The sequence below is a fragment of the Trachypithecus francoisi genome, unplaced genomic scaffold (assembly GCF_009764315.1).
Source record: "Trachypithecus francoisi isolate TF-2019V2 unplaced genomic scaffold, Tfra_2.0 Lachesis_group13, whole genome shotgun sequence".
Classification (NCBI taxonomy): Eukaryota; Metazoa; Chordata; class Mammalia; order Primates; family Cercopithecidae; genus Trachypithecus; species Trachypithecus francoisi.
In genome coordinates this window covers 102,415,654-102,438,683 of record NW_022681458.1, presented here as the reverse complement: position 1 = coordinate 102,438,683, position 23,030 = coordinate 102,415,654, and the positions used below count along the sequence as shown (strand labels likewise).

At 33.0% G+C, this 23,030-nt stretch overlaps 1 protein-coding gene across 1 annotated transcript in view; it reads right to left on the bottom strand.

Moving 5' to 3' along the window:
- LOC117095052 (low-density lipoprotein receptor-related protein 1B) overlaps positions 1-23,030 on the bottom strand; it is a 1,687,268-nt gene that overhangs the window by 405,452 nt on the left and 1,258,786 nt on the right. The window contains exons 21-22 of the mRNA XM_033231629.1: positions 20,360-20,542; positions 3,866-4,066 (exon numbers count right to left, since the gene is read on the bottom strand). Coding sequence (XP_033087520.1) covers positions 3,866-4,066; positions 20,360-20,542 — 384 coding nt within the window. The remainder of the gene's footprint in view (positions 1-3,865; positions 4,067-20,359; positions 20,543-23,030) is intronic.

Below are 23,030 nucleotides of genomic sequence, written 5' to 3'. Positions count from 1 at the left end.
TGTCCTTTAAATATATTTATTTATTATTCTACTTCATCACCAGGTTGTAAGCTCCATGAGGGTACAGAAAATATCTCTTCTGTTTACCAGTGTATACCGAACATTGAGTAACGAGTTAAAAATATTTGATGAACTTTTTAAAGTAGAAAAATTGTATAAAAGCACACATTATCCTAAATTTTAGTCAGAATTGTCTATTTGAGAAAATTTCAATATGACACTTTTATAACCTTGAAGAAAATGACAGATAACTGTCTTTGAAACCACACCATTACCTACCACTGTGTACCATTAGGTACATAGTAATAAGGCTGAAAGAAGCTTTGTCTTTCTTGGCTTTAAAAATATTTTCAAGTGGATTTCAAACCCTATTTAATTGTGTATGTTTTGAGATGTGCTAAAAAGACTATTGTCTAATAATTGGTAAATTGCAGTAATATTTATATAATGCAAATATTTCTGATTGTCTATGAAAATGTATCCAGTACAAAAATTGGCCTGAAATGTAAGGCTTTTAAAAACATATCTACATTTTAAAAGCTCTGTATGAGTCAACTCTTCTTCATATAATTTGTCACCATCAATGAAGCTACAGTAATAAGAAAAGGAAAATGATTGTATTAACTATTTTCTCTAACAATTCAAGTTTCATATTATTTTGAAGAAAAAAAACAGGTTCGGCTCTTGGTTCCTCCAAATATGTTTCTCACCCATGATCATAAGCATTTCAAAACAGCAGTCATTTCAAAGTATTTGCCCCATTTTAGTTCAATTGACATTCTTTTCCCAGAAAATAACTGTAAAGAAATGTCATTGTGCCCAGGAGGTAAAAAAAAAAAAAAAAAAAAAAGTTACAATGCTTTTAGCTTATTTCAAATGTCACTGTTTTCTCAGTACCAAAGTGTCTCTTTCTATTACTATCTGTGGAATGAAGTCACAGATTTTAGGTTAACTGAAATTCACATTGAAATCTGAAATTGAATAGATAAATTTAACACCAATATTTGCATAATTAGAACCTGTTAATTCTTACTTAGCCCTAAACCTGTCATGAATCCTGCAATTTATTTTAAATTTTTTTATTACCTGACAAAGATTCCTTGACCAAACACTAGTCAGGATCCTCTAAGTCCTCTTCTTGGCTAGACCTCAGCCTTGGCCAATAAAAACCGCAGACTCTCAGCACAAATGATTTCATCCTGCTGCCCTCACCTCCACCGCACCTCACCCCCATGCCCCTGGGCCAAAATACATACTAAGAGACTTGAACAATCACTAGCATATTGTCCAACAGTTTAAATTTATGTCCCTCGAATGACCCCAGCCCCCACATTAAATTGTCTGCCTGAGAAAGCTCATTGTAATAGGCCAATATGTCCTGAACCTCCTCTTAGAGCAGTTGCTTTAGAAAGCTTGCAATTATAAATCCTTTCTGTGCCTTTTTGAGATGTAAATCTTCTACTACCCAGAACTGCCTTCTAAGGAGCCGAGAGCTTTCTTTTTGAAGTGCAAACACCTGAGAAGGTAACTCTGCCTCTCATTCTCCCTCCCAGCCCAGTGGGTGTCTTACTCTCACTTGCTGCCACTGCCTCTTGTCACAAAGATGAGAGAAGTCTGTTTTCCCCTCCAGTTAAGCACCAATTATCAAACCCAGGTGGCATAATCTTGTGGCGCAGCCCCCTTAGTGCCTTTTCCTTAGCACACCCCAGCCTTCAAAAAGATTCCAGTCTTTATGAAGTTGAGCTCAGTTCACAGTGGACTCTCTATCACAAGAGTTACTAATGAATAAAATATTTACTTACTGTTTTACTAGTTAGCATCTGGCTTTATCTTTGATATATTATTATAACAAGGATCAATAACTCCATTTTAGAGTAATTAAAGTCTATTTTCATTTGTTTCTTAAGTGCAAATCCTTTTTTCTTTTGAAAGTATTTAAAAATTTCCCTAAAAAAAAAATCTGTTCACTAGAATTAGAAAATTTACATTCTTGGGTTCTCCTTTTCTTTATATACATTGCATATAATCATGGAAAAGGCAGTTTAATCTTTTGGCCAGTATTCATTGTTCTAACTCTTCATGACTTCACCTCTGAAAGAGTGGGGTGTGTAGTTCAATATGACACAATGCTGCAATCATGATAAAATTGTCTTTTTACCTCCTCTGGTACTTCCACACCAGATTCCTCCTTATAATCTATTTCAGTCACTATAATCTTTTGAAATGTTTGGGCAAAGCTCTTGAAGTAATGACCATATGGCTAGATAAGAAGTGGTTTTCAATTCTGAAGTAGACAAAGAAATGAATTAAGAGGAAATTCCCTCATTAGTCTTTTACTTTCCTAATTTGGAAAGTGAAGAATAGGAAAATAAGGTTGGGTTTTCTTATCATTATCTTCATTTTTCTCAATGGGTGTACTTTCTGTGTTTTGCCTTTTATTTCTTTAACTTGAAGGATGAGGAAAAGGTAGAAAAGTACTAATATTTTTCTTTCAATAACTGTAGGGCATCCGGCATTATTACCATGATTACCTGATAGATAACCATTGTCTCTATTTTAATTATAAGAAAATCAAGATTTTAAGAAATTAAGTCACCTACTCAAATGACTTAATTGAAGAAAAGAATTTAAGCTTGTTGAAGTCTAGTTTTTCCATAATTACATTCTATTTTCTTTTAAGAGTATTGATAATTTCTTTTAGAATTGTATTTACAACCTTCATGAGCAAACCTCTCACCAACCACTACAAAGAATGAGCTGGGCAAGAAAGAAATGAATACAGAAAAATGAAGTTTGTCATCTTTTATTTATAAATTTTGTTGCGCAATTTTAGTTTTTTTTTTTTTTTTTTTTCTTGGCTGAATTTTTTTGTATAATTTTAGCCAAATCGAATGAAGACTTTGCATTCACTGTTTCAAGGTTATTTTATAAAATCATGACTTAAAAAAAGACATTTTCTTACATATGTTAAAAAATCATCCTTTTTTATATCATTCAGTATGCTATTAATGCTAATTTGAGGTCAAAATATAACTTTAGGCTTCAATGTAGTTGTCTTTCCTTCTTTCAATCAGTCAGCTTCATTATTTCCTAAAGTCATTTCCTCACAGCCTCAAGTCATCTCATTATTGTTCTTATCATTCTGTAAACTGTTCTTCATTATCTATTGATGTCACCTTCAGTATTATCTAGAAAACACTTTAAAAAAATCCCTTTACTAAATCTCTGATCTCTCGAAAGAGAAGGAAATGTAATTTTCTTTTGTATGTGCTGGTTGGTAAGAAAGATTGCTAGTCAACGTGATTTCAAAGCTCATTGAAATCATTTTAACTAGATAAGGCATACTAAAGAAAGCTGTTGTATGAAGACTAAAAACTTGCAGGAAAATTATATTAAATTGGGTAATATTCAATTGGTTTTATTACCCAGTCTCTTCCCCTTCCTAAAAATCAGTTTCTATTGTAATGATTAGAAGGCTTATCAAAATATGTAGGGTGGTGGTGAGCTCTATCCCACAGATGAGGAATAACAAGTTTTCCTTGTTCTGAGTGACTCACTTAACAAATAATCAGTTCAACTAGGGGAACATCATTGGCCATCCAGAGATCTAAATGATGAATACAGCTCTTCAATTAAGTGACTTCAATATAGGCTAGCTTTTCCTGTCTTATTTTCAGAAATTTCTGATTACATTTAAGACTTTTACTGCAGCTTTAGAGTGTCTGAAAAATGTAGATAAGGTTCAGTGCTAAAAGCTACATTTAAAGGGAATGAAAGGAATGAATGCTACTATATTAAGTAACAGCAAGTGAACTAAAAATTTGTAGTTTTCATGGAGAAGCCAGTGCAATTAAACATGCAGTACCACAGAGATCGCCTTCATCAGAGCCATCAGGACAATCCTTTTTCCCATTGCAGAGTTTCTCTGGCTGCAGGCAGACTGAGGTATCATTAGCACAAGGATATTTGGGTGGTCCACACAAGAAACTGTCACAGTCATCTTCATCTGACTGATCTTCACAATCAATGTCTCCATCACACACCCATGCTTTGTTGATGCATCTCCCTTAAGAAAACAGAAATAGCATCTGTTTGATTTTTGTGATTAGGCCATTATGATAATGAGCGGCCATTATTGTCTTCAGTCGCCAGCAGAATTACTTGTCTTCAGCAAAAGAAAACAAAATCTATTTGCTTATTATTTGACAGTTTATTTTCATGACGGCATCTGAATATTTCTTCTCCTGGTCTTAAAGTGCTCTCAGTGTTTGAGCTTTGATATTTTCTTTAGTTTCAAGTCATTGCTCTGCTCTATTTTATATATATATATATAGAGAGAGAGAGAGAGAGAGAGAGAGAGAGAGAGAGAGAGAGAGAGACAGAATTTATAGCATTTTTTATTGTTTTTAGAAGAAAAAAAGAAAATAATTATTTTTTAACCAGCATGATTCAACAGTAACAGTGTGAAACACAAAGAGATCAACGTTCATTGTTACTGTTTTTTTGTTTTGTTTTGTTTTGTTTTGTGATGGAGTTTTGCTCTTGTTGCCCAGGCTAGAGTGCAATGGTGCGATCTCCATTCACTGCAACCTCTGCCTCCCGGGTTCCAGCAATTCTCCTGCCTCGGCCTCCCAAGTAGCTGGAATTACAGGCATGTGCCACTATGCCTGGCTAATTTTGTATTTTTAGTCGAGATGGGGTTTTACCATGTCGGTCAGGCTGGTCTCAAACTCCTGACCTCAGGTGATCCACCACTTTGACCTCCCAAAATACCGGGGTTACAGGCATGAGCCACCGTGCCTGGCATTGTTGTCTATGTAAACGTTTCACTGCAAATTATTCCTCCTTTTGAAGTTGTCTTTTATTGACTTCTTATTAATTATCTTTTCTAGATTATGCAATGTTCAGGTGCAATATAAATTTTTTAAATATACCTAAAGATAATACTAGTTATTGACTGACTACACACTGGCATCTTATAAAAATAAGTGGGGCAAATACAAGGGAAATGGAAAATATTACATTGTATATATCCAAAAGCCATTATGTATTTAAATGTCTTCTTAAGTCTTACAGGCAAACAAATTTTAAAATAATTAAAATATATATGCAAAAATGTTTATTTATAAAATATATTAATAATTATTCACGCTACTATGTCAAATAAAAAATATAATCAGTTCCATAACTAAAATACATTTGAAGATATTCATCATTGATAAAAATACTCTTAAAATAAGAATTGACAGATACTTCACTAGATTTGATATACATGGAGAAACATTATAAACTTTTATACTAACATCATAAAGAAAACCAATAATGTTGTTCTGTAAATACTACCTAGCACAATTAGGTAATAGAAAGAAATGAGGTATAATATTAGAAATGAGGTATAACATTAGAAAAGAGTCTCATTACATGTTAGTATAACCATATAATTATAAAATCAATTAAAATTAAATAAACTAAGAATTCAAAAAAATAGGTAGCTGGTTTCAAAAATAACAGAAAAATATATTTCATATATAGAGAGAGCATATACTAGAAGAAAAGGTCAATTAAAATTTTATCATAAAAATGTATTTTGAGTTAAAATGTACAAGAACTATGTAACATTTATACAAATCCAAAATTCTACAAAGAATCTGATAAAAAGCCTTGAATAAAGATATTATTTGGCCTTGGATTAGTAAAGATACTAATTTTCTCTTAATTTAAACAATTCTTTCAAAATAGTAACCATATTAATGAAACCCTCCAAGCTTAAATTAAAAAATAAAACTAGAAAAATCATTCAGAATCTTACCAAAAAAAAAAAAAAAGAGGAATCTTAATGAGTAGAAACTGTATATATTCCAACTATTTAGAAGTAGTTTAAGGTAATAGTAGTTAAAATACTTTTTGCAAATGAATATCAATAAAGATATTAATAATTAAAGAGCAGAGACATTAGAAATAGGTCTATCTATGCATATGGCTTTTATATATGAAAAAGTTGGCAATTTAAATAGCAGAGAACAAAATTAATGATGCAGTATCACCTCATTAGCCAATCTGGAGGATAAACAATAAAGCTGAATCTCTACTTGGCTTCTTATGCTAAAATATATTCTCGATATATCAAAGAGGTAATCATTTTAAAATAAGGATAAAAATACAAATGTTAAGCTGAATTTTATAAACATATTTTATTCCATACTGCAACAATAAACTCCATAGACAAAGTCAGTGGACAGTCAATAAGCCAGAAAAAAATATTTCATCCTATTTTTAAAAATATTTCATTATATGACAAAAAGCATATTTTTTAAACATACAAGAGTTCTTTTAAATCAATAAGATAACAATCAATCCAACTGCAAGATTCATAAAGAAATAGTAACGGTTCACAAACATAAGATATTCAATGTCCCTTTCAATTAAAAAAGGTAAACTAAAATAACCAGTTGACATCCTTCCTACTCTATTAGATCAATATCAAAAAGTTGGATAATGTAAAACTAGATCTGACAAGGATGTAAAAAGCAGCACAAATGTTGAAAATTGTGATAATCCCTCTCCGGGGCAATGTCAAGAAATCCAGCAAATGAAACATCTGTCAACTCATCACCACAGTAATTCTAATTTTAGAAAATGTTTTCATAAATATATTTGCACAAATGCATAAAGATGCTAGGATATCTACTGCTGTTTTGTATATACTAGGGAAAGGAAAGTAACAATTTAAATAATTACAGCAAGCCTGGTGACATCAATTACAATGCATCCATACATAAAAGGTATATGCTTGAATGAAGAAGAATGTGTCAATCTACATAAGTAAATGAAAACTAAGTTTCAAAGTTAATTAATTTTAAAAGGCATAGAACTCAGTGTATATAGACTTTCTGATGTGTTGAAAGGGAGCTAGCTATTTATCAATATCTATGACTATATTTCCATACATTTATCACTTTAAGTACATGGATAGACTTGTCTGTATTTGAATTCTTTCTGGAGGGCTACACAAGAAATAGTTTAAATTGGTTGCCTCTGGAAATAATTAGTTACTGGAAACCCACTGTAGGAGGGAGATGAACTTTTCATGGAACACTCTTACGCTGCTTTATTTTTCTTCTACCATATACTTGTGTAACTTTTCCAAAATATATTGGCTCCTTTAAAAACATGATTATGTACACACATATGCAATTAAGCCTGATTCAACAGCCTTCTCGTAAAAATTATATGTTGAAGTTACTCTGTGCCTTACCCTTTCCTAAGGGCTTTCAGAAATATAAGAAAGCATAAAGCCTGATCCCTGTCACCAAGCGGCTTATAACCTAGTTAGAAAGAAAAGATCAATGCATAATACATCAGTCGAAAATATGACATTCTATACTTAAGCATTAAATTGTATGAAGTCATTTGCAAGAGTTTGAATTCAAGAATATACAAATTCCCATTTTTAGTTTGGTTTATCAAAATGCAAGTTCCTTTGGGTTTTTTTTGTTGTTGTTGTTGATGTTTTCTTCCCCCCAACACATCACCAATCCATGATGGCATTCCCAACCACTGACTCCAAAATGACCTTAGAATTGTTTCAACAGATACATCTATAAATCACTATCAATCTTTTAGAGTAAGAATAGCAGTAAAGCTATTTGCCATCCCTGATATAAATGATGCTTGGAAAAGGTAAACAAAAATAATATTCAGATGACTGTAAAACTTTAAAACAAATAATGTCACCAGAGATATGAATAAATATGAATACATACTTTAAATGAATTGTACAGGCTTAAACAGCCCCCCTCTTCCTATTGATTTTTCAGGGGCTGTTTGAAGCTTAATTGCTTCTCTCTGTTTATGTTTGGTTTTAGTTCTTACCAAAAAGTAGACAAGAAGGTGAACCAGGTATGATAAGTTTAATGAATTTCTAACTCATAAACATGAATTAGGTAAAACCCAAAAGCAAATGGCCTCAGTGAAAATACTTTAAACATATTGATTTTTACCTGATTCGTATCAAGATAAATCCTTACCTAATCAAGTACCTAATCAAGTCGTTGGAAATAAAATCTTGAATGAACAAACATCACAGATTTCTTTGCTTAAGCTCCCTTCCTTATATATAAGAAATAACTAGTTATTAATAATAGTAAAACATAATATAGAAATACATTTCCAATAGATAGAATATCCAAAAATCTTTAAAGTTTTTTAAACGTGCATGAGTAATTCAAGTAACCAAGTAAATCATTGTGTTTACTAATTCATTTTTGGAAGATGCTGAAAACCATATTAGATAATTAGTATGAAGTTGAGCTCTACAAAATATTTTCTCATTTATTTATAACGTTGTTTTCAACTTGATAACTACATGTCAAAGACTTTATTTTGGTAACTGTGGTTTTGTCCTTTGAGAAAAGAAAATAAGAATGAATTGGTAACAACAACAACAGCAGCAATATTTTTAAAAAAATAATCCCCCAAACCCAGAAATTTGGTTAAACACAACCACAAAGTCAACAGATATAGAAAAACTTAAGTTTTTATGATTGTAGAAAACAAGCTGGTTTTCCAAAATAAATTGATACACTCTCTTCTAGAGTTTCTCTTTTTTGTGTTAAACTCTTGACCATGTTCTGAAATAGATCTATCTTTTTGTAAACTAACTTGTTTTTAGTTTAATAAAAAGACAGCACATGCTACAATGGGATAATTTCTGTTCTGGAATATGACTGGCAGTTTATATTAAGAATACTAACATTAACATGAAGTGAATCTTTGAAAAAGTCTAAATGGATTTACTTGAAATTATATTATTATAATGCCTCATTGAACACTGGTCTATAAACTAATCTTTTAAAAAATGTTTATACTACTAACTTTTAGTGTTACCTACATATGTATTTCTCTAACAGTGTTTGGTTTCAACTCAATTGGGGAAATATTTTTTTGAGTATTATATGCTTGATTTGCTACTGAAGAGTGTAGAAAGATGGGGAAGACAAATTCCTGATCTTGTGGAGCAATAACTCTAGTAATGACAAATGTTCTAATATTGAACATATAAAATAGAATAAGATGAAAGCCATATAACCATCAGAGAATGCTACGGATTTTCAAGGAGGTGGAACATATGTCTGACTGGAAGGATGAGAAACAAACTTTACTAAGCTATTCTTCTGAACAGTGTTTGGAAGGATGGTAGAAAATTTTACACAAAGAAAAAAGCATTTACTATAGACAGCTGCCTTATGCGTACAGTCTTAACATTCGAACATATACCCCATGCAAAATCAGAAGCCAATAAACAGAACAGGTGAAAGAAATAAAAATGTAATAGCACAGTGATTACTCCTGCTACTCAACAGGAATGTGTTAGGGCATAGATATTAGAAAAGAATCAGTTCTTTCTTATGCTGATCTTCGTTCCATCTCTAAATGAATTCATTATAAAATTCTAGTTTTTACATTTGCTTTTTATTTTATGCTAAACATTACCTTGTTTATAATATAGTTATAGGTACAAATTATCCTCAGAGCTATATACACAGAACCATGTATAATAAGTTTAATGGGTGATTTTTGGGGGGTGATTTTGAACATATGCAGTTTTATATGCTGAATATTCAACCTTATTTGTTTAATCAAATTCACACAAAAGATGAAAGTCTTATCTAAAGGTATAAAAGCAGGAAAGAGTGGAACCTGTTCAAAAAGCAATAATGAAGCAGTTTGGGGCCCCTAATTCAGAAGTGTTTCTTAATCTGATTATGGTTAAGAAAATTGAGACACTTTTTGAATTAGCAATGGAGACCGTCTATAAGATTCAGCAAACTTGAATGATTGAAAGACTTTTAAAAGTATATGCTTAGGTCACATATTGAGAGGTAAGAGAAAGCCAAAACTGCGGGTAGTGTGGATTGAAGCTAACGACTGTCAGGGGAAAACACAGTCGGCCACACAAAGATCTGAGGGACAGATAATGAAAGCTTAACCTTAGATTATGAGATGGGAGTAGAGAATGGGGTGACGTTGGAGATACTGCAGAAGTAACCTCAGTGGGAGTAGGACTTGGAAAATGATTTCAAGTTAGAAGTGTCAAAGTGTCAAAGGGTTCTTTCTGCTTTAAATCTGAGTGTACAGGAGATTAAATATTCTAACGGAAACGAGAAATTCTTACTCATCTCTGACTTTGAAGAGAAAGTAGAATGTTCAGCATTGCATTGGGAAAAAATGGATTGGAAGTAGGGAGTAAATGTCAGTGGCAGAAATTTTGGAGTCCTAGAGGTGACAGTTAAAACTGGGGACAGAAGAGATTGCTATGAAGATCTTGCAGAAAGATGAGAAGGAGCAAAACAAATTAATTCAGAGAAAAATATCTGCAATGCTGGACACATATTATGTGCTCAACAAGTATATTTTTAAATTAAATATAAGGCATAGGCAGAGCAAATGGGCAAGGGAAAGTGAAATACAAAGAGGAGTCTAAATGCCATGTGGCTACAGATAACAATCCAATATGAGAATTCATAAGAAAATATTAAAAGGGAGGACATGCAGCAGTGTAAAGTGTGGCAAAGAAAGCCGACGTGCAGTACTAGTAGTGAAAAGTGTCATTCATTAAGCTTGTACTGTGCTCTAGACACTGTACATTCTACCAGTTATTATTATCTTATCTATTTTACCGATCAGAAAACAGTAATGTAGAGAGGTTTAGTAACTTATTTGCACTCATGCAGATACTGAACGGCAGAGTAGGACTCAAAACACAGAAGAGCATAAACTGAGAAATTATTCCTGGTGACCATCGAAACAGCCATTTCTATCAAGGGAAGTGACTGGATGTTAGACTGCAAACGGTGAAGGAATTAGTGAGATGTAAGGCATCCAGGTACTTACATAAGGTGATTTAATGAAGTGAAGAAGAAAGACGGGGAAAAGGTAATAAAATCAACGAAATGCTTTTCAGGTTATTGGACTAAATATGGGTACATCGAGAAAGAAAAATTGGTCTGGAGAAAGAAATGGAAGACCAAGCAAGAAAAGTGACCAAGGTCTCACAAGGATTAGGAGGTCACAGGATCAATATCTAAAGAAGGGGCTGGGGTGGTAGCTCACATCTGTAATCCCAGCACTTTGGGAAGCCGAGGTGGGTGAATCACTTGAGGTAAGGAGTTTGAGACCAGCCTGGCCAACATGGTAAAACCCCACTTCTACTTAATATATATATATATATATATATATATATATATAGTTGGGTGTGGTGATGCATGCCTATAGTCCCAGCTACTCAGGAGGCTGAGGCAGGTATTGCTTGAACCTGGGGGAGTGGAGGCTGCAGTGAGCTGAAGTCGTGCTACTGCACCCCAACCTGGGCAACAGAGCAAGACTCTGTCTCTAAACAAACAAATACATACATACATACATAAATCTAAAGAAGAGCCCTCCTGGACAAAAAGGAGCATTGTTTATTCTTCTTTATAGACAGGACTGAAGGGAAACAAGAAGAGTAGGCATATAGCAAAAGGTTTAAAACTGTCAGCTCATGAGGTCAGGAGATAGAGACCATCCTGGCTAACATGGTGAAACCAGTCTCTACTAAAAATACAAAAAATTAGCGGGGCGAGGTGGTGGGCACCTGTAGTCCCAGCTACTCACGAGGCTGAGGCAGGAGAATGGCATGAACCCAGGAGGCAGAGCTTGCAGTGAGCTGAGATCTCACCACTGCACTCCAGCCTGGGCAACAGAGTGAGACTCTGTCTCAAAAAAACAACCACCACAAAAAAAAAAAAAAAAAAAAAAAAAAAACTGTCACTGGGAGGAATCAAGGAAAAATACAGCAGGCTCATAAGAAGAAAAATGCAAAATATTTATTAGTTTTCTGGCACATAAACAATGAACAGCTTGCCATATTATTTTCATCAGAAATAATCAGAAGTATTCCATAGGGCTGGTTCCAGAAAGAAAAAAAAGGGCTGTGTTTAGAAATGTTTCATATAGAACCCATCGTATAATTCTAGCAAAATCACTATACCATTATAGGATATTTTTGGTTGTAATAATCCAGATTGGTTTTCCACAATGATTAAATTCATCATTTTATTCTGTATTCACTGATACAACAATAGGGAAAGAAAACAAAACAATCCAAAAATAGACAAGAATATTGTTTTGGCATTCACAGAAGCCCACAGAGAATTTTCATTACACAGCAGATCAGAACAGAGTATGATGCCACTGTCAAAGTTAAATCCACATGTATGCCAGTCAGTTCTGTTACATTCTTCTGCTAAAGATCACTTGTCCTTAACTAATAACACTACTCTGGAACTTGATTTCAAAATGTATGTTGCTTATTCCAATGGAATCTAGAGTGGAAGGTAGATAAGTCAGCACCAAACTATCACAACTTTTGAAAAGGTAGTCAATCAAAAAAGGACACACTAAAAGTTATGATATCTTCACAGTCATTCTTCCTAGCCACTATTCCCCCATACTTAGAGACAAACAATGACAATAGTTTTCTTGTGAATTCTTCCAGAAATGTTTTTGTTATACAGAGAATACACTTTTACTTTCTTTTCAGTTAAACACTATTACATGCTATGCCCACTCTTGCACTCCTTCACTTTCACTCAACATGTAATCACAGAGAAGTGTTCATGTCAGTGCATTATAATGACTTCCAAATCTGCAAGGCATTCTACTATACAGAAATATCATATTAGCACCTAGTGCCCTATTTTGTCCTATTTAGGTTATTTGCGACATTTATCTATTAAAATCAATTTCATGGCAAATGAACATTTGAAAAGATACTCAAAATAATATATCATTAGGAAAATGCAAATTAAAACAATAATGAGATACAACTGTACACCTATCAGAGTGATGAAAATCTGGAACAGTGACAACACTAAAGGTGTACAAGGATATAGAGCAACAGAAACTTTCATTCATCACAAGTGAATGAAGGCAAAATGGTACAGCCACTTTGAAAGACAATGAAGCCATTGCTTACAACTACTGAACATACTCTGACCCTACTATCCTGCAAATGGACTCCTTGGTCTTTACCCAAATAAATTAACAACTTATGTCTACTCAAAAGCCTGCATGTACGTATGTATAACTGTTTTATTCATAATTGCTGGAATTTGGAAACAAAGATGTCCTTCAGTGAGTGAACAGATTAAAAAATTGTGGTACAATGGAATATTATTCAAAGCTTAAAGAAATCTACTACCAAACCATGAAAAGATATGGAGGAAACTCAAATGCATATTACAAGATGAAAGAAGTCAATATGGCAAGTCTACATACTATGTGATTTCAATGACACGACACTCTAGAAAAGGCAAAGCCATGGAGATAGTAAAAAGATAAGCAGCTTCCAGAAGGTAAGGGGGAGGGAAGAATAAACAGAGAGAGTACAAAAGGTTTTTAGAGCAGTGAAATTATTCTGCTTGATACTATAATGATGGATACACGTCATCATATATTTGTCAAGATCCATAGAATATTCAATATCTAAAGTAAACCCTCATGTAAACCAGAGACTTTGGATGAGAAAGATGTGTCACTGTAGGTTCATTTATTATGACAAATGTACCATTCTGGTGCAGTATACTGACAGTAAAGAAAGCTGTGCATGTGAAGGTGGTGGGAGTATATAGGAAGTCTTGGTACTTTCTGCTCAATTTTGCTGTGAACCTAAAATTGTTCTAAAAAAAGTCTATTTTTTAAAAAGTCATAAACATTTTGATATATAATACTACCCATTTTATTCAGTTAATACCTAGGAATCCAACCTATAAGGGATGTAAAGGACCTCTTCAAGGAGAACTACAAACCACTGCTCAGTGAAATAAGAGGACACAAACAAATGGAAGAACATACCATGCTCATGTATAGGAAGAATCAATATTGTGAAAATGGCCATACTGCCCAAGGTAATTTATAGATTCAATGCCATCCCCATTAAGCTACGAAAGACTTTATTCACAGAATTGGAAAAAAAAAAAAAAAAAAAAAAAACTGCTTTAAAGTTCATATGGAACCAAAAAAGAACCCTCATTGCCAAGACAATCCTAAGCCAATAGAACAAAGCTGGAGGCATCACACTACCTGATTTCAAATTATACTACAAGGCTACCGTAACCAAAACAGCATGGTACTGTTTCCAAAACAGAGATATAGACCAACAGAACAGAACAGAGCCCTCAGAAATAATAGCACACATCTACAGCCATCTGATCTTTGACAAACTTGACAAAAACAAGAAATGGGGAAAGGATTCCCTATTTAATAAATGGTTCTGGGAAAACTGGTTAGTCATAAGTAGAAAGCTGAAACTGGATCCTTTCCTTACTCCTTATACAAAAGTTAATTCAAGATGGATTAGAGACTTAAATGTTACACCTAAAACCATAAAAACCCTATAAGAAAACCTAGGTAATACCATTCAGGACATAGGCATGGGCAAGGACTTCATGTCTAAAACACCAAAATCAACGGCAACAAAACCAGAAATTGAGAAATGGGATCTAATTAAACTAAAGAGCTTCTGCACAGCAAAAGAAACTACCACCAGAGTGAACAGGCAACCTACAGAATGGGAGAAAATTTTTGCAATCTACTCATCTGACAAACGGCTAATATCCAGAACCTACAAAGAACTCAAACAAATTTACAAGAAAAAGACAAACAACCCCATCAAAAAGTGGGCAAAGGATATGAACAGAAACTTCTCAAAAGAAGACATTCCCATAGCCAACAGACACATGAAAAAATGCTCATCATCACTCACCATCAGAGAAATGCAAATCAAAACCACAATGAGATACTATCTCACACCAGTTAGAATGGTATTCATTAAAAAATCAGGAAACAACAGTTGCTGGAGAGGATGTGGAGAAATAGGAACAATTTTACACGGTTGGTGGGATTGTAAACTAGTTCAACCATTGTGGAAGACAGTGTGGCGATTCCTCAAGGATCTAGAACTAGAAATACCATTTGACCCAGCCATCCCATTACCGGGGATATACCCAAAGGATTATAAATGATGCTGCTATAAAGACACATGCACATGTATGTTTATTGCAGCACTATTCACAATAGCAAAGACTTGGAATCAACCCAAATGTCCATCTGTGACAGACTGGATTAAGAAAATGTGGCACATATACACCATGGAATACTATGCGGCCATAAAAAAGGATGAGTTTGTGTCCTTTGTAGGGAGATGGATGCAGCTGGAAACCACCATTCTCAGCAAACTACCACAAGAACAGAAAACCAAACACTGCATGTTCTCACTCATAGGTGGGAACTGAACAATGAGATCACTTGGACACAGAAAGGGGAACATCACACACCGGGGCCTATTGTGGGGAGGTGGAAGGAGGGAGGGATAGCATCAGGAGATATACCTAATGTAAATGACGAGTTAATGGGTGCAGCATGCCAACATGGCACATGTATACATATGTAACAAACCTGCACGCTGTGCACATGTATCCTAGAACTTAAAATATAATAATAATAAAAAGTATGATTTCTTAATTAACCCACTGATTGTTTTGAATTATGATCCTAGTTTTCAAATACATTTTTAAAAATCATTCCACTGTAGATTTCTAATATTTTGTGTCGAGAATGCTTTTTGTAAATTGTCAATTATTTGAAATACTTTTAAGACTTCTTTGAAACCTAACATATGGTCAAATTTGAAAGAGTTTTCTATAACTTTGATGTACATGGAAGAGCATATATGTATTGGTTTAAGTTTATTAAACACATTTAATAAAGCTTTAAATAAATATCTTTGCACATCTCACTCCTCAAATGCATGAATATATCTATGTGATAAATTCCTAGAGGTGGAATTGTGGGTAAAATTGGAGACAAATTGTAAACATTGAAATATATTGCTTTCCACAGAGGTTCACTAGTCTCCACTGAAAGCAAAGTGTCTGCTTTCTCTACTCTCACCAACATGGGTATTACTGGGCTTATTTATTATCAACCAACTGATGTCGAAAGAATGCAATCCCACTGTGGTTTTGAACCACATTTTTCTTATAGGTGTTATGGATGGAATGTTTGTGTCCAGACCAAATTCATGTTGAAATCCTAATCCCCAATGTGATGGTATTGGGAGGACTGGGAGGTAATCAGTTATGAGAGTAGAACCCGCATATCATAAGAAGATTGCCATCTGCCTTAGACAGACACCAGGTTTCCCAGTTCTTGATCTTGGACTTCTCAGTCTCTAGAACTGTGAGCAATAAATGTCTGTTGTTTAAACAACTCAGTTTATGATAATTTGTTATAGCAGCCTGAACTAAGATAGTCTCATTCCCCACCTTTTCTGTTGCAGTTACTCTGCTTGTCATATCTGTGCTGAATTCTTAGTCATTTTAAGAGTAAAACTTTTCTCTTTTTCTTTTTGGAAGTCTCAACGTACTTAAACTTATTTTTCAGACATATAGCTTATTTTCATTTAATCATGAATAATTTATTTTGTAATGACTGATTTTGATGAGATAGTTTTCTTCATGTATGTTAAAATTCTGGTTTGTAATCTCATCTTGGATCAGAACTTTCATTTTTTCTCTCTGACTTTTTGAGTTTACTTGTGCCTATCTACAAGCAATGCTGCTTCGACTTTGGCCCACCCCATTATTTCCAGCACTCTTGGTTCAAAAGTACAATTTATGTATTTTTTTGTGTGTGATTCTATACTAAAACAATATTGGACTTTTATCAGATTCAATCTCCAAGCCAGACAGAAGTTCAGCTTAATTGCCATGCCTGTGTCCTCCCATCTCTTTCGGCACAGGACTTCATTTAAGTAACCACCACTGGCGGCAACTAGCAGTGATACATATATTTTTTTCAATTCTCCTTTCAAAAGCAAATGGAATTTATTTCCAGGTTCTGAATTCCAGTACTGCCTGCCTCCAGATCCCAGCTTCATGTGGGACAGCTTTATTTCTATTGACCCTAAAATTTGAGAACCTGTTCATTTCTGCTAGCCTACTACCCAACCCAATAAGGTACTCAGCTTTAGCTCACCACTTGACCCTGTGCTGTATTTCTGTTACTTAGAGATACATATTTTTTGTTCATAAGGCAGTATCTCCTTTATTTTATCCTGTTATATTTTATCATCACTTCCGTGTGTTGAGAAGTGAAAACAGAGAAGCAGAAAGTTCAGAGTGTAAACTTGAAGTCTCACCTTCACACGAATTCCTTTTTTATTGTCTTAATGACATTAGATCACTTGTGTGAATACACAACTATTTATTACTATCCCTACTGATAAGCAATATATTATTTCTAACTTTTTACTATTAAAAATAAAATGGCTTATTGAATATCTTTGTGCATATATAACCTTATACAATCCTACTCTTCTTTACATGAATTTCTAGAAGTAAGACAGAAGGATTAAATTTACATTCCTACAAACAGCTGCAGGGCCTATTTTCCTGGTACTTTGCCATCACTATGTAATATCAAACTTCTCTTTAATTTTTCTAATCTGAAGAATAGCATTTCTGAGTTTCTTTTCCGTGACAGAGTGACTGAAAATACACTTCCGTTTTCCCCAGTTACAATACAACTGCTATTTGTTAGTCTGGAGTGTAAGAGAACAGATGTGGCACAATGCACTTCTTGGTCAAAAATAGGTCCTTTGAGATTAGAAGTTCTTAAATGATGACTGTTGTATTGTACTTGAAGTTAGCTCTCATTATCATCTTTATAGGAATATAAAAACCGAATGTGCCTATGTTTTGAACACCAATAGATGACAATTGATGTATTAAAAAGCTATTCTAACTACCATATATAAATTAATTAGCCTGAAAACTTTTGAATGTTCTAACTAACATTTTAAAAATCTTTGAAAATAATCATGAACTCTGGATTGAACATTGTGGGTAAAGGTCTTGCAGCTTGTAAAACTGAGAATTTAAAATAAATGAAAAAATATCAAAAGGTTTGTAGATGAATACATATTTTAAACCATTGCTTATATTTGTAGTTCATTTTAATGACTGCAATATTCACAGAAGTCTACCATAAATGTGACTTTGTAACTGTGCAACTCTTCCGAAGTTGGATAAATTGTGGTTTACTATATCCAAAACACAGATCAAATTAGAAGCAGATGGATAAATTATTACCTTTCACTTTTTTCTTTTAAAGTGAAACACATGTTTTATCACAGTTTCTTTTTACATTACATTTTTGCTTACCTAAAAACTATTTGTTAGAAACATCTGATGTTTAATTAACAGCATTATTAAACAGATAATCCAAATCTCAAGTCACCACATATAAAAGTGTCTCAGAAAATTCAGTTCTCTAAAGATAACCAGCCTTCCTCATCATACTTCAGATTTATTTTTATGTTCAACCATATTCACAGGAAGTTGTTTTATAAGTGTTAATTGCAAAATATCAATACACATTTTAAAATAAATCACAAGCACTTAGAATATTCTGTTAAATTTACTTAATCATACTATTTATTATTTACATGCTTTGCCTGCAATTATTTTTTTCTCAACTGAAAGTTCAAACTAGTTTTTACTAACACATAGCTTTGAGAATTTATATTACTGTGAATCTCTTTATAATTTATTTACATATAGAGAAATTGTAGCCTGGTTTTATGTTTTGCATCTAAATTTGCTTTGATAGCATATCTAAGTAGTTGAAACTCAGGATTTTCCATATTGGTTTATATTTTGTTTTAACAAAGCTTTGCCAGTTTCTTTTTCATATATGTTTTGAAAACTGTTAGCTGCTATATTTTAAGATTAATACAATCAGGAAAATGCCAGAAGTTATATGGAGAAAATATACACAACCTATGCTTTGAAGTATATTAACTTGAGTCAAATAATTGGCTCTTTGGCATTAGAATTGCCCTATTAAATAAAACCTATTTATGCCATCAATAATTCATTCATTTGACAATAATTCATCTATTAATTTTCAATTAATACATGCTCCAAAAAGATCATTTCTAAACTTAAAATCACATTTTTTTCTAACAAAGTATCCTAAAATTATGAGTCTTTATGTAACAATTGAAAAGAGTCACATAATTGTGAAAAAATTGTTGAAAGCAACATTTTGGAAACATAATTTCCTTGCTAGGAACAGGCTTCAGGAGTATGTATTTATCTATACCTATGTTAGCTTGCATTTATTTTTCTTATTTCTTATTGGAATCCTTAATTGTAACCAAGAGGCATGTTTAAGAAAAGAAAGACAGTGCCTTATTATACCTTTAAATGTACATCAGCCATGTGGTTTTCACAGGCTGTTTAACCACATTTTGTACTTTTAGTTCTCATTTGTACTTTTTGTTAGAATATGTAAAAATAGGGAGCAAAAGAAATCACTAAGAGCTCAGGATTAGGCAACTGAAAAACAATTTCACATCAAAGAGAGATTCCAGAGATGATATCCTGAAATCTACAGAAAATTATTTCCATGGATTATTTGGAGGATGATACCAACCATTTCACAAATTACACCACAATAGCTCATTGTAATCTACCTTTCTCTAAACTTCAATACATCATCTGGCATAAAGAAGGAGGAAAATAAGTTTATAATTTCAACTGGAACCCAGTATATATAGTAAAACATAGTAGAATATAAGATATTCTATTACTATGACTTCTCCATTTTGGTTTCCTATTTGTACACATACACACACATGCACATGAAACCAAAATGGAACAGTCACAGTAATAGGGTATCTTTATAAAACACAGTGACTCTTGGATCAAAGCTTTAAATGGCAGCCAGTATCTTTGTCATAATGGAATTAAGCAATAGTACAGTAATATTTAGGAAATTAGTTGAAAATAAATACATATAATTCTTTCTTTTCTAAGTCATCTTCATTTAAATTTTAGGGTGAGGCGTTATCCACAGAAAGAGAAATGCTGCCAGCTGGTTTATCATACTTACCTCTCTCTTGATTCTGAATTTCCAGATTCTGTATTCCAGATTGCCTGGTTTAAAGTTCCAAATGTAAAATAAATAAATAAATAAATTCAAATAAAATCCTAAATTTGGCATGTTGGCTCTGTGAGCGTGAGCAAGTTAAAAACTTCTCCTTGCCTCATGAATTCATGCAGAGAACATTCATAGAATTATTCTGGCCCCATTGATAGTTCTCCCTAAACGTTAACTACTATTATTATACATGAGCACATCTACCAGAAATATAAGACTACTTTTTACAAAGTTGAGATACAGAGTCAGGATGGGCCAAAAGCATTCCACACTCAGGGAGCCCCAATAGAAGCCAAAAGCAATGTTCACTTACCTGTACTCCAACAGGAAAACTTGGTTTTGTGGTCACACAATCGCATGGTACCATTGCAACCTTTTTCATCACTACCATCTTCACAATCTTTTTCTCCATCACAGCGCCACAGATCAGGAATGCAGTTACCATCAGGGTGGCATTGAAATTCATTTCCATTACAACCAGCAGGAGAATGAATCTCTTAATTTGAAATGAAGAAGAGAGAAGCAGAGGGGGCAACATAGGAGAGAAATTATGATTTTACTTGTTGGTTGTTTTTATTTCACATTTTTTTCTTTCTTCAGGCATTATTATAGTGCTAGAGAGAATACATTTTTACTTTAGATGGTTAATAGGTATAAATCTCTCTAGTATTTTCTAATTCATTTAAATAACATTAATAGTCAGAGAAAATGATGTTTCTTGCCTCCCCTAAAATTTCTGAAAGTACTATGTACATTAGAAAAGAAAAAAGTAAGATAATTTGTGGATATTCTGTTGTGGTTTTTACTCATGTCTAAAGGACGAGATCTCTCAAGGGCTTTTCTCTAAGACACATAAATTAGGTTATACATTCTAATCTTAATGATAAGACCTTGGCTGATTTTCTTATCTTTCTCTAGGTAATTTCTTTCAAATTATTAAGAAGCAAATAACCAAAAACTAATAAGTACTTTCTGACTAACGAAATCCTTGAAGAATAGCATCCAACATTCTGAGAAATAGATACAAAAAAATCAGGTAATAAATATAACTTCTGGACATAGGACTTCAATTCTAGAATCAGAATAGACACTTAAATGTTAAGAATTTAATTTAATGAAATACTATACATTCACATGTATCAATTAATAATTTATAACAATGACCAGGTAACATTATTGCCCCAAATCTGGTGGTTAAAAATATAGGATAAATTCTGCAGGTAAACATAAATAAAAGTAAGAAAACATAAATGTCGGGATACAGATGTTTGGCAGTTTAACAATTGAATAACATGACTGAACTGCAGCTTATTGAAACTTGTGTTAACGTCTAATGATATATTAATCTGCATTTCCAAATACTATGGTAAATAAATATTTTAGTAGATATTTTTAGACCAAAATTTTAATGTAACAAATTTATTGTGTACCTTGTATAGCTCTATCTAGCAATTAATACATAAGCTACCTATAGCAGCAATTCATCTTTATAATTATGATAAATTTGAAGCAGGTTCAAGTGAATTTCTCATTATTTATTGCACTGGTTTAGTAGATATCTATGGTTATAAATTAAGGTTAATCTAATGTCAAAGCTAATAATAACACTGATATCACCAAACCAGTCATTTACTCTTTTGAGACTTCTATTTGTTCAGTGCGAATGCACCAACAGGGTTGATGTGAGAATTAAATTAGATACCTATAAAGGATTAATTCAACTACAAAGTTTTGTTGCTATTATTTTCTATAATGTAAATGGTTTAGTTCTGTATTTTTTCTTTATTTAAAGATTTTCAGCAACTATAATCTGTCAGGTGATACAATACTATAAAGATGTGCAAGATGGATTTGACCATACGTCTTAACTATTGCTAGTGCAGTAATGCTGAACCAATAAATAACCAAGGAGAAACAACTCTGTGTAAGCAAGGGTAAAAAAGTTCTGTTGGTCAAAAACATGAATTGTAATTTATAGAAAGCCATTAGGACTAATTTTCAAAAGTGATCACCGCTAAGAACACATACAATTAGTAAAGCATTGAGTTTTGTCTTGCTTTAAATCCTCTTCCCAAAACAAAAACTGTATTTTTCTAGTATTCTAGCCATCTAATTCATTCTCACTTTGGACATACCATCTTTTATGGTTAGACAAAATTCTTGGTTTGCACACACACAATCAATCACACACAATCAATAAAATGGTAAAGTCTGTGCACAAGGGCAAGATATATATACAATGTGATATAGCAACTTCCCACCATATTTATTTAGCATCTGCAGAGTTCCCTATATAGAAATATATTCATTGATTCAAACAAATGTATTTAGAAAATATCTGGAAAAAGAAAATAAGAAATAACAATGCAACAATAAAAAAGAAAAATCAATAAACGATATAGTATAGCAACTATTTTTATCATATTTACATTGTATTAGGTATTATATGTAACACAGAGATGGTTTAAAGTATATTATGGGAGGATATGCATAGGTTACATGCAAGCACTATATCATTTCATGTAAGAAACTTGAGCATTCTTGAATTTCGATATCTTCAGGGTCCTGAAACCAATCCCCAGTGGATATGGAGGGATGACTGTATGACATAGCTACTATAGTTGTAAATAATTATTTGGGGACTGGTTTCATAAACAAGATATTGTGAAGTCTTTAAGCCTAGGCCATAACTTGAAAATCCTACATTAGCTCAATATTCAGGAAGAAGAAAAGAGACAACTCAGATAGACCTCCAAGGCCCATTCAGCTCTGTTCATCATTTTATGGTGAAGAGGCCAGTTTCCATGCAGAAATGAAAGGGCTTTTTGTTCTTTTTTCCTTCTACTTAACTTTCCTCAAAACAAAACAAAATATGCCTTGGCTCATCTGACTTGGCTCATATACCCTGCAGCATGAGCTCAACCAATAACATTTAAAAATTGTATTTCAGGTAATTGTCAGAGATGTCAAATATTTAATAAAGA